This window comes from Artemia franciscana, chromosome 16 (genome assembly GCF_032884065.1).
Source record: "Artemia franciscana chromosome 16, ASM3288406v1, whole genome shotgun sequence".
NCBI classification, from domain to species: domain Eukaryota; kingdom Metazoa; phylum Arthropoda; class Branchiopoda; order Anostraca; family Artemiidae; genus Artemia; species Artemia franciscana.
In genome coordinates this window covers 13,271,919-13,285,086 of record NC_088878.1, presented here as the reverse complement: position 1 = coordinate 13,285,086, position 13,168 = coordinate 13,271,919, and the positions used below count along the sequence as shown (strand labels likewise).

Sequence of the window (13,168 nt, the reverse complement as noted above, 5' to 3'; positions counted from 1 at the left end):
TTTTTAAAAAACATCAACCCCACATCTCAGACAATGTACCCATTCTCCTATTCTCCTATGAAGTATATATACCTCTATAAAAGGGACCAGTGAACAATAATCCCCAAAAAGGACTCTAAGGGGAGCAATAGTACGCATGAGGAAAACCAGACAGAAACAACTTCGTGTTTTGAGCATAATAAGTAATATTCGAGCTTTTGTGTTGAAGAAAAGGCAAGGAGGTACTTACAAATCATTCAGAAATATTACTGAAGGATAGAATTAAGATTGGAATTAATTAAAACACAATATTATTGAGTTAAGCTAGAATAGCACACTTACTGACAGGTGTTTTTTGTGGAGTTTGAAGTCGAAGAACTTTCACAGGAAGGGGCTGGCCTTGTGTTGACGGCTGTACAGGTCTGTTCTAAAAAGGGAAATAATTCATTAGCGGATTTTGCACCAGCATTCATTTATGACTAGTTCTTTGCAGAACCATGACAACGTGTTTTTGTTCAAGTTCAAGTTCAAAAATCGTGTTTTTGTTGATTATGGAATGCTGAATTCCACCGATACACTTATCAAAACGGCTTCCCATTTTATGAAACATTGTTCTGCTCATGGTAACTTGAAAAGAGATTTCATAAAAAAAAAGAAAAAAAAAGAATCCTATGTACAGAAGTTATTTCACCCAAATTGTGCGTTATTGTTAAAAAGAATGATAATTCGATTTTGGACGGTCAAGAAGTAAGGGGAGTGAGGAGGAAGAAGGGGAATTGACAAGACAGTACTCTTAGGGTACCATCTTGAAGTTGCGAACATCATAAACAACCCACCAGAAAGATCAGAAAATAGTTTTGTTCGGATTCCCCATTTTATTTTCATCTGTAAAAAATCTAATTTATGGTTAAAAAAAAAAACTTTCAAAAAAGGTTTACAGCAGAAGGCACGTATGGCTCTACCAAAATATCACCTACACCTCCCTATCACCGTATCCACCACCATCATCAATATCACAATAAAATTCCATTTCAAATCCTAAAAAAATGGCCAGTTTCAAACATAAACCATTTAATCTCCTCTCATCCTCCACCCCCATCCCATTTGCATTCTTGATTTGACCATTGACATTATATCAAAGTTACTCAACTAATTAATGTTGTATTAATTAATTTGATTAATTAGGATTAATGTAATTAATCCTGTGTACAGAGGTTGTTTCACCCGAATTGCGTGTTATTGTTACAAAGAGTAATAATTTGGTTTTGGACGGTCAAGAAGTCAGGGGAGTGGGGAGGAAGAAGGGGGATTGACAAGACAGCACTCATAGGGTACAGTCTTGAAGTTGCAAACCTCATAAACAACCCACCAGAAAGATCAAAAAATAGTTTTGTTCGGATTCCCCATTTTATTTTCATCTATAAAAAATCGAATTTATGGTTAAAAAAATAACTTTCAAAAAAGGTTTACAATAGAAGGCATGTGGGTCGAGGGGCACAGCATGAAGTCACACAGTACGGCTCTACCAATATCATCAACACCTCCCTATTACCGTATTCACCACCATCATCAATGTCAAAATAAAGTTTCATTTCAAATCCTAATAAAAGTAAACACCTTCAAACATAAAACATTTAATCTCCTCTCATCCTCCACCCCCAACCCATCTGCATTCTTGATTTGACCATTGACATTATATCAAAGTTACTCAATTAATTTATGTTAGGTAATTAAAACTGACATTCCGTAAATAACCCGTGGATGATTATTGAAAGAGGTGTAACATGTCTATAAGGTTAGAGAAGAAGGGGGGGTCAAGCCCTAGGAATCCGCCGGGCACCGTTTAGTTATAAGGATTATTGACCTTCCTAATGAAGACTAGGGAAAAAGAGATTTAACCCTTAATTTAATTTAGTCATAAATTAAATGGATATTTGAAGTGAAAATGTGTTCCCAGATCTGATTCGATTATTAATTATTTAAACTGATTAGATTTGATCAGTCAATTAATAATTCAAATTAACATTTTATAAATTATCCATAAATGTTCCCGATTACGTGGTGTAACTGGTGTAAAGTGGCTATACATTCAAGGTTAGACGATGGAAGGGGGCAGGCCTCCAAGAATCGCATTCGGCACCCAATTAAAGAAATTATAAAATTTTTAATAATTTTTATAACAAGTTGTAACATGTCCGCTGTACAACTAAATGTAAAAATAAAACCGATTTGCTTTTTGTATGTTGGACATCTTCTGGAGACCTAAGCGCTCTTTACTGTCCATGCTGTAACTTGCAACAATTATGCATAAAAGTATTATGGCTTGTAAATTTATTTTTCTATAGGCTGAATATTTCGAGTACAGCTAGCAGGTCGTCCTCGTCTGGGGTGGGAGGATGCCATAAATAAAGATTTCAAGGAAATGGAAAGTTCCTGGGAGGGTGTAAAGAGGGAGGACTTGAACAGATTAGGTTGGAGGAGGAGCGTGCGTAGCTGTGTTGGCCTCAGGCAGCTTGGTGCTGCAGTGAGTTATTAGTAGTATTAGTAGCAGTAGTAGAATTCTTCTAATCTAAAATACACAAAGGTTGAAGCCCAATTTTTAGTCGGTTGAATGCCTTCTGTGGAGCGTAAGCTTCACACTCGTCACATAATATCTAAGAGCAATTAAATATAAAAGTGTTATGACCAGCATTTCACTTGCATTCGATGCTTTCTGTAAAGATAAAATTCCTGCACTACAAAATATAAAAGTGTTTTGGCCTTACTTTGTGTAATATAGTTAATGTCTTCTGCGATGAAAGCACACTTATGTTTTTTTTTGTTTTTTTTTAAAGCACACCCTTGACCTTTAAACTGACCTTTTTTTATGGACGGTTTTAGTGATGGTAACATTTAATTTTTTTGGACTGGGTGGTTACTATAAAGCTGGAATACCTCGAATATTACATAGTAACTCAATGAATTGTTTTTCATTTTGTATTTAATTATTAAAAAGTATATACAATTTTTCTATTTCAAATGCTTATTTTAATACACAACCTTTATATAATCTCTATGATATTCACTTTCGAAGCTATGATAGTGTCGTCTTATTTGATGTTTTTACTATTGAGTAGCATTGCTCAGATTTTGTTCTGAAAGCTTTGCTGACTTCAGAAGGATCACCGTTTCCCCATTCCGTTACTGAATTCTTTTTTCCATCTCTTTTTCCACGATATATAAATATACACATATATATATATATATATATATATATATATATATATATATATATATATATATATATATATATATATATATATATATATATATATATATATATATATATATATATATATATATATATATATATATATATATATATATATATATATATATATATATATATATATATATATATATATATATATATATATATATATATATATATATATATATATATATAGAAAAAAGTACACCAAGAGATTCTACTCTATTAATAAATTGAACATTTCCTTAAATTTGTGCAGATGTAATATAGTTGGTCTTTTAGCGAAAATAATTCCTCTTACGGGTTCTTACACGCTGTTTGCATAAGCGAATTCACTTCCTATGAAGAAAGGGAGAACAGGAATCAAGACTGGGATAAAATGAGTACCACTAGCTTACAGATAAATCGACAAATACAAAAAGATTCTATGATTTTATGCCTAAATTTTCTAGAATCTCTAGGGAGTGCTTTACACTTACGGAAGACCCCACACAGGCTGTGCAAAATCGTGATGTTTGTTACATTGCCTTTTTCTGAGTCAGATTCATTAAAAAGAAATGGAATAAAAAAAAATATTTGTTCAAAACTCCAGACATTAAAAATGGCTGAAAGCTTTTGTTTTACTAAGTCTCGAATCGACATGCCTCCTGGTGAAGGACATGTTTCTACAAATTACTGATTCAAGATGAAGCCACCCCACTGTTTCAGCGAGACCCATTCAGCTTCGGAAGTCGATAATGACCAAAGAATTTATGGTCAAATATTTCTCTGCCTCTGGATCAACCGGTTGGGTAAAATCCACGAACTAAAGTAGAAACTAAGCGTGAAATCTTATATACATAATCACAAATAGTGGGGCGTCATGAAATAGTAAAATAAGCTATTAATTCAAGTTAAGGCGAAAAAAAAAGACTTTTTTGGTATCATCTTATAGGATAGGGTCTATAGGTCTGCAACATTTTTGGTTCCAAGCGAAGGACGATCCACTCCCCATATACCCCTGCAACGGGAAGGCAGGGAAAAGGGTTAGAACCCTCGAGATTCTTAAACATGCTTAGCAAATGAAATTTCAGGATACCAAAAAATCAAGTTTTACCTTCCTCAAAATACGTTCAATCTTCATTAAAAACCGCTCAATCAAAAGACGTTCAATCACACCTATTAAAACCGCTTCAGCTTTATATTATGTTTTAGGCACAAGTAGTAGCAAAAATAATAGGCTTTATGGCAGTAGGCTCATCGTAGCAATAAACGGATAAAATCTTCATTTTGGCAAACAAAAAGCATGCAAAAACGACCATATCTTTCTTATGCACCCTCCTACAAAAAAAAAGGTAGCAAGATCTCTAGCAACAAAGGATTGAAGTAAAAAATAAAAAGCAGTTGAAAACAGTCCAACTTGAGCAGTAAAGGTGAATGTTCCTACTCGTAATAGAGAACTTGTTCATAGAACACAGCTTCAACAACTGAACCAAGAACATAGCAAAAACTGTTTTTATTTTGGATAAAGAAAAACGGCATTTTTGGTGCCAAGTCTCAAGCAGAAAAGCTTTGATAATTGGGTTAGCAGAACTAATAAGTATCAGATTAACGACGCTTCTTGACTACTAAGGTCCCTGCGTCGGCCCTGCAGTGCATTCCTGCAGCATGATTCGATCTCTGGGTCCCGTATTACCAAGCTAAGGTCAAACCCACTGCGCCACCACAGGACGCAGAACTAATAAGAGTAAGGTTTAATAGCTCATTTGAAAGTTTATCTCATATCTACGTGCTTTTTTAATCAATTCTAGCATTCGCAAGTGCGATATAGCACTAACACAACATTTTTAGTACCACTTCTTAAGTGGAAAAGCTCTAAAGTACACAACAGTTACTATTGTAATAATTATGTTCCAGAACCCTTAACTGGAGGTTTACAAGAACCCCTCCCGTACACTCCCCTCCCAGCCCCCTTATTAAGTTTCATAAATTGTCAGCTCATAAGTAAGCTACTGAAACATTAGAAGGTTACCACACCATCGTAGATAGATGTTAATGGCTCAATTAACAGCTATTGCTTAGATTTGCTATATTTAAGAATTCTACCATCAATTAAATTTCACAGATTTCAGTGTTATCTAATTGGTGGGGAGAATCTGCAATGAATGAACTCTTTGTCATGGTTGAAGCATTAGCTGCAATCTAGTAAAGAGCAAACCCCAGCCAATAGTAGCTAAAAGTTAAAAAAAAATGATAAAACGGTTTTTTTTTCCAGACCTAGCGATTACTACAATATCATAGAGAGTTATTGCCATATGGCACGAAAAAAAAGGCACTTTTTATGCCGTTTCTCAAAAGGTGGGGCTAACGGGCTACCAGAACATATTTGATAGATTTTTTAAAGCATATAAAGAATACTGCCCATTTCTACGTTCTTCCTATTGTATTGTATTGTATCAGATTAACGTCACTTCTTGACTACCAAGGTCCCTGCAACGGCCCTGCAGTGTATTGCTGCAGCATGATTCGATCTCTGGGTCCTGTATTACCAAGCTAAGGTCAAACCCACTGCGCCACCACAGGACTACGTTGTTCCTATTAATTCCACAATTTACAAGTTTCAAATGAGACTAAAAACGGCACTTTTGGTGCCATGCCTCAAGTGGAAAATCTGGGGCTAATGGGCTACAGAAACTCTTTAGTGATGTTTAATGGCTTATTTGAAAAATTTTGCTCATATCTACGTGCTTTTTTACAATTCTACCATTTGTAAGTGAGATATAGCACTGAAAACAACACTTTTGGTGCCAGGTCTTAAGTGAAAAATCTTGAAAGCATGAAACGGAATCATTGTAATACTTATGGACCAAAACCCTTAAGTGGAGGTTTGCAAGGACACCTTCCGCATGTTCCTCCTCCAGGCCCCCTTAATAAGCTTCGCAATTGAAGTACTAAAATCACCAATATATTAAATTACATTATGAGAGGCATGGTTCTGTTGGTACAGCGCTAGACTTCAAATTAGATTATTATGCGTTCGATTCCATCTTAGGTTGTTTTTTTTTTATCATGTTTTATCCCTTCTTATGATCGCTTTTCAGATAATCGAATATTTTTTCAAATGTGATGCACTCGTTTCTTAAATCATATCCCGGGAAGGCTCATTTTAAATCTATTTCTCATATCTTATCAGTTTTACCATCCATAAGTGCCATAAAGCACTAAAAACGGTACTCTTGGTGCCACTTGTTAAGTGGAAGAGTTTAGAAGCATAAAACGGTAACATTGCAATATTTATGGCCCAAGGCCTTTAACTGGAGGTTTACAAGAACCCCTTAAATATATTCCCCTCTAGACCCTCTTAGTAAGTTTCATAAGTCACCTACTTATTTTAAAAGTAAAAGAATATTGCAAAAACAAATTAACTAAAATTAGAAACTTTTCAACTAAAAATCTACCAAAAATTAAGCTAGAATGATCAACAGTTTTGAGTTGAAGCTTCAAACTTCACTCTGCGATGAAGCCTGTGTCCTAGTTACGACGACGGTAATTGAGGGAAAGGGATGTCCTTGCCCCCTTGGTTTTTGTTCCTACCTAAATTTTGACAAACACCTTTTTTAGGTCATTTCATAGGAAAACGCACTTTTTTCATTTGAAAAAAATGGGGGATACAACCGAAAGTTCACTTTGTTGGAATGTGCTATCAAGTCAAATTTATAAAAATCGATTAGATTCAAATATGAGCTTTTAAATGAGCCCTTAGTAGTTATTAAATGAGCCTCTCTGTAGTTACAGTAGCCTTCTAGTTTCTGCTAGTCAGTAGGCGATTTTTAACCCTGTCTTCATTATGGCTTTTTCAGGTGAAGTCAGCCGAGAAAAACAACTTTTTGTTCATCGAAAAACAAACTTTCCTGGAAAACATGTATTATTTTGTGAAGTATGGATAGTAAACTTTATGTTATAGACTGAAAGTTTTTGTAGCTGTCAAGGTTGTTTGCAGTAATTTCTAGAGGTGTCTTATCTCCCCTAGATCGGCGATAATTAGAAATTATATAAAAGAATAATTTTCAACTGAAACTAAGGAGTGACATTAAAACTCAAAACGAACATACACTATTCTGTGTAAATAAAAAAGATAATGGCATCGTTGTTTCTACTTTAAACTTTAATAAAAAACGAACAAAGATTAATTTTAAAAGAACATAAGTTTTTTTCCGAGGGAAGCAAAGAGCAAAGTTGAAACTAAAACAGACAAATAATTATTACTTCACAGCATATCTAATATATATCAATAAAACTACTACAAATAAACCAACTAATTATGTTTCCCTTGGTTTCTAGGATTATAGAAAAAAACTAGCGCTTTGCTGATAACACAAAATAATATAGGATTTTTGGTACAGTAAAAGCAATCCAATTAAGAACACTTTTTTACAGAATAAAAAATATTATCAGTCCCTTTTAGGATCAATCCCTTTTAAGAAAAGCAGCAATTAATTTTAGGACAATTTTAGGACTGTTGGTTTACTTTTTTTTACAATGGCTCAGTTCAATGGCTGGCTCTCGTTTGGTTCTAGAAAGGACGTGGCATGATCAGTTTTCAGACAAGTTCAAAATAAAGCCATCTTGACAGCATTAGGACTATTGACTAGCTTTGGAATTTGTATCATAGCTTGAAATTCATAATTTTATAGAGAGAAATAACTGGATTTCCAGGGTTGACATTATGTCTTATTTGATCTTAATACTAAAGCATATTTCCTACAATTTAAGATTATGCATTACTCATTATTGGTATTATAGCTGGCGAAACCAAAATGCTACCTGATAAATCAATCTAATATTTCTGTATGCTGTTCAATTACTTAACGGTTATTAAAAACATTTAATTTGACACATGTTCTAAGATAATTTTAACTGTATATTGAAAGTTACTGATGTCACAACTGGCATAAGACCATGAAAAGCATTATAGATTAGTTTATTGTTGTCAAGCTACTTTCTCACTTTTGACTTCCAAATCAATATTCCTGTTTTGTACTTAACTTTTGTGTTTTCAGTAAAGCGCTAGTTTTCTATAATCCTAACATAGAGAAACATAATTAGTTGGTTTATTTGTACTAGTTTTATTAATATATATTAAATTGGCTGTGAAGTAATAATTTTAGTCCGTTTTAAGTTTCAACTTTGCTCTTTACTTCCCTCGGAAAAACTAATTTTTTTTTAAAAAAATGGATCTGAATAAAAGTTCTTAATTCTGAATCAGCGTCTATTGGGAACTCCTTTTCGCCAAACAATTTCTTATAAAACGCGTTTTAAAACCCGGTTAGTCTACTATGAGCCATCAAACCAAAATCTCACCATCGTGTCAATGTTATTTTCTAAAACAATTTAACTATCGCCTATAAAACATACACAGAAATCATAGACTATTTGAATTAAGACTATTTGGTTTAAAGAACTGATAGACTATTTGAATTACCCTTACTTGATGCCTATCTACCTTAGTTCGGACTGTCTATCAGCAAGTAATATGACGTCATTTTCATACGATTCCGAAAAAAAATTATTTCAGCATTGCTCCTCACTCAGACTGTCTGTCTTGCTTTTTCTCCCGTTAGCCGCGGCCGTCAACTTTTTCATCATATTCCACCAAATTGATTTTTAACTCAAACAAGAAAAATATGCACGCATTTATCTGAAAAATCTTCTAATTTAGGAAAACATCATTTACAGATCAAGAAAAAGAAAGAAAATTGAATGTTGCACAATGGAATCAAACACGCGCTCATGTGGTTTCTCCACAAATCTAATAATTTTTTAATTCTTCAGAATTTTCTGCAAAACTCAGATGATTTTCCTTTTTTAGAAATTCTCCAGGTCCCTCTCCCCAAAAACAGATTCCACGGCGTAAACTAGTGAATAATTTAAAAAACATGAAGAGTGAATTAAGGTAAATAGCAATTGAAGTAAAATAAAACCGGCTGTTTAAATGACCACAGATTGCATTGCTAAGCAATCTGTTGATAAAATTATCTCAACGTTTAAAATGATAATACGCAAAATTGTATACTGGCACTTTGTCAGAATGAAACCAGTATCAAAGAACTTATAACCACAAACAGGGAAAAAATAAAACGAACTTACTTGTGTAGCGCTAAAAAAATTGGTCGTCAAGAAGAAACAATTTCAGAATAATATAAATTTTGCAGGAGAAATGAAAAGTGGTTATCGAGCTTTTCTTAGGAAGATAATTTTGGACGATTGACGCATGAAAAATAAGCAAAATTAGGGAGCGGCGAAAAAGTTTTTAAATTTGACATATTGTATATACACCATTATATCAGATAGTACTTCAAAAAATGGTATTAAAACATTTCTATTCTAATCTTGGCGAGAGGGCGCTGATTTCCCACCACCTGGTGTACATCTCGGAAAGCCCCGTGTGCCGCACAGTTACACCACGATTGGCCTAGTTTCGTCACACTTGGCACAGTCCCTAAGATGCTTGGCACACTGCACAAACGCTTGGTACAGTTCCACCAAAACTGGCAAGCGCCACCTGGTGTATATGATCTCTGAAAGAGTGAGCCCGCAAACCTTGGCTGCTCTTTCTCATATGCTATGAAGTAAACGCAAATATACCTCTGCAAATGCGACCACTGGAGGAATGCTCATAGCAGTAGAATATTCGGATATGTCAATTAAGATTTTTTAGGAGAAAGAGCGAAGTTATTTTGGTATCTTCCTATCCAAAACGGTGAATCCCAGGCTTTTGGTTTTTGGTATCTTCCTATCCAAAACGGTGAATCCCAGGCTTTTGGTTTTTTGCTAACGTTCTGGGGAGCTTCATGTGAATCTAAATAACCTTCAGATGATTATCGACTTAATCTCAAACCTCCCTCCTTTAGCAAGAATATAAAATGAAGGGTGTAGCATGGGCGGTGAGTGGGAAAAAACCTCCCTTCGTATTGCGGAGACAACATTTTATTTTGAAAAATTATTATTGTTAAAAGATACATGCTAATTGGGCCTTTTCCCTCAGAGCATTATTCTGCAAGGATCGACCTTTAATTTAAAAAGTGGGTTTAAGGGGCGGCAGCCCTCCTTACATCTAGGGTAACCATGAGTGGGGTATTAAAACAAGTGGGGTATTAAAACAGAACTTAAACTGAAAAAGTTTTCATTTTTAATGAAAATAAAGAGCAGCATTAAAATTTAAAACCAACAGAAGTTATTTGCAGTATGAGGAAGGCTTCCTCATCGTTAACCACTACTCTTTATGCTTAAGCTTGACTTTTTACACCGATGATTTGAGAACGACTATTCAACAAGGGCTCTTGGAATGAGAAAAAAGTAGGTTTTCCAATATCTCAAGAATCGAAGAGCTTATAGTATTTGCTTGGAAAACTGAAATTTTAAATTCAAATGTCTTAAGGACAATCTGTAAATGAAACCAGTATTGCCAACGCTTCGGAAGAAAAAGTACCGTAAAACCCCCTAAAATTGTACCACTGATCAAAAATTTGTACCATATCTATTTTTTGCGTGTTGTGCTATGGGCGAGACGAAAAAATTTTTGCGCTACGCACAACACGTGGACGGTCGGAAAATTGCATTACAATAAACAGAACAAGGTATCAGATATATTCTTTCAAAGAAATGTGGGAGACCTCCTTTCCCTTGCTGAGACCCTTTTGATGTCACTCCTCCAAATAGCTGCTCACCTATTTTGTACTTACCGTACAGATGGCTGTGCTGCTTCACGCTATATTACGACCGCAAGAGGCCAACAACAAGCACTTAAATAAATGTGTAAGGGAAAACTTAAAACACTAGAAGAGAAAATAAATAAAAACTACAATTCCCTCCGCTAGCTGCGTCCTGACGCCCAGTCAAATCTTATTGTACCACATTTTGCAAATGTACCAGAAATTTGTGATTGTACCAGAATGCACCTTTAGAGGTGAAATGTATCGAAATGGTACAATTGTACCGCTGCTGGCAACCTGAATGAAACACTTGTAATCACTCGCTAGCTTCATTTGTTGCACTCATTAAAAATTTGAAAATATCGTATTATAATAGTACTCATTTTTTACCTACATAAATTCTAAAGAAAAATAATGGAGCAAAACCTTAGTTAGATAAGATAATAACGGAGTAAAACAAAAAGATAAAATTCATTAAAAAAAAAACTTAAAAAATCATAAGGAATCGAATTTACCATTCCTATGTAAAAAAATACTGATTAGGAGGAAATACTGAATACGGAGGGGACAGCTCTCAAATACCTAAAACTAAAAAAGAACAAACAATTTGCCAAATATAAAGCGCTGGAGGCCAATTTATAAGTAGTGATGCCTCTCTGCTTTACATACCCGTTACTCCTTTCTTCCTTTAATGATTTAAGTTGAACGGCAACTCCCTCAAGACGCAGGTGTTATTAATTTTCGAAGAGACGTAATAGGGCATGTTTTCTAGGAAGTGCAGGTGTCTGTTACGTATGAGTGAATGTTAACTTTTTTGTTAAGTAATAAGGAGGGTTTAATTTGGTTGTTACGTAATAGAGTTCGGTGTGTTACGTAATTGGGTTTGTTAGAGCCCACTAGTCAAGCAGGGAAGTTATTTTAAGACATTTTTCAAGACATTTCAAGACATACCAAGACGTTTTTGAGACATTTCTCATCAAGAGGCCTCAAGACATCCAAAGACGTTCTTTAAGACATTTTTCTTTGAGACGTTTTTCCGAGACGTTTAAAGACACCCCAAGGCGTTTTCTATGACGTGTTTTTCTTCATGATTTCTTTAATTCTTACGTAATAGGGGATGTTTACTTATGTTAAGAATGACGCATTCCCAAGTGAATTGTTTCTTCGGACCCCCCCCCCTGAGTTACAAGCCGGGGACCCCCACATGTAACTGAGGAGGGCAGACACATGGGTGCTACGAAATGACAGTGCACACATGAGATGTTCCATAAACCTTAAACAGATTTCATCTTCCTTCAATGCGTTTTTCTCGCGGAACCTTTATATTCTAAAGATGTTCGTCCCCATTAAAATTCGAAAGGGCATTTCCATCCGATGGAATGGAGCCCTATCAGCTGGATCAGCAATATATTCTTATCATTTTAATTCAGGAAATAGATTCTACGAAATAACCTATTCGAACCAAGGAGAAATTCCTGTCCCGCTTACTATAATGATTAAGCTATTGATTACGTGTTTCCTATGACAGCAATGATTGAGATGCAGAGGGAAAAATCGATAACTAGACATTGCTTACATTTGGTATCCACCTGCATGTGTAATGCTTTAGAGTGTTATCAGATAATAATGCTATCAGAGATTAAGTAAAGGTGAGAGTACTAGACTAAGCTACACCTTCATATATGATCAAAAGCGAATCCTTTTCCTCTTTACTAAAGGGAATTTTACACTTAGATTTAGGGCATTCTTGAGTGAGCATACCTATGTGTATAGGCTACAAGAAGCTTAAATTGTATTAGTAAATTATATTGGATTTTATCCTGGATCGATAAATATAAAGGATACAAACTTTTGAACATACGAATTTTATGACTAGAAAGAAATTTAAAAAGCAATATTAGAAGACACAACAAAATTTAATTCAACAACGGAAAAAACCAAACGTGAAAAAAACCTGACATACGATAAAATATAATAAAAAAGAACCATGAATTAAAGAAAGGTGAGGATCCTAGCAACCAATTCCAGGGGGGAGGGTTGATATTAGAGGTAAGTTTAAGCACTATTAAGAGTTATTTCTAAGAGTTTTTAGTGAAAATGCCACGGTTCTTTGAGCCAAAACTATGCCCTCCTCCCTACCCCCAGTAAACAAGCGCACATTTGAATAACATCGTCTCTTCAATTTTCACAAAATCTCTTTAGAGCTAAACTTAAGCCACATTAAGATATTATTGAGAGCTTTTAATGA

The 13,168-nt window shown here is 34.7% G+C and overlaps 1 protein-coding gene across 1 annotated transcript in view; it reads right to left on the bottom strand.

Annotated features, from left to right (window-relative positions):
• Positions 1-13,168, bottom strand: part of LOC136037096 (transcription factor Dp-1-like) — a 98,093-nt gene that overhangs the window by 35,833 nt on the left and 49,092 nt on the right. Inside the window, exon 4 of the mRNA XM_065719551.1 lies at positions 322-406. Within this exon, the coding sequence (XP_065575623.1) occupies positions 322-406 (85 nt within the window). The remainder of the gene's footprint in view (positions 1-321; positions 407-13,168) is intronic.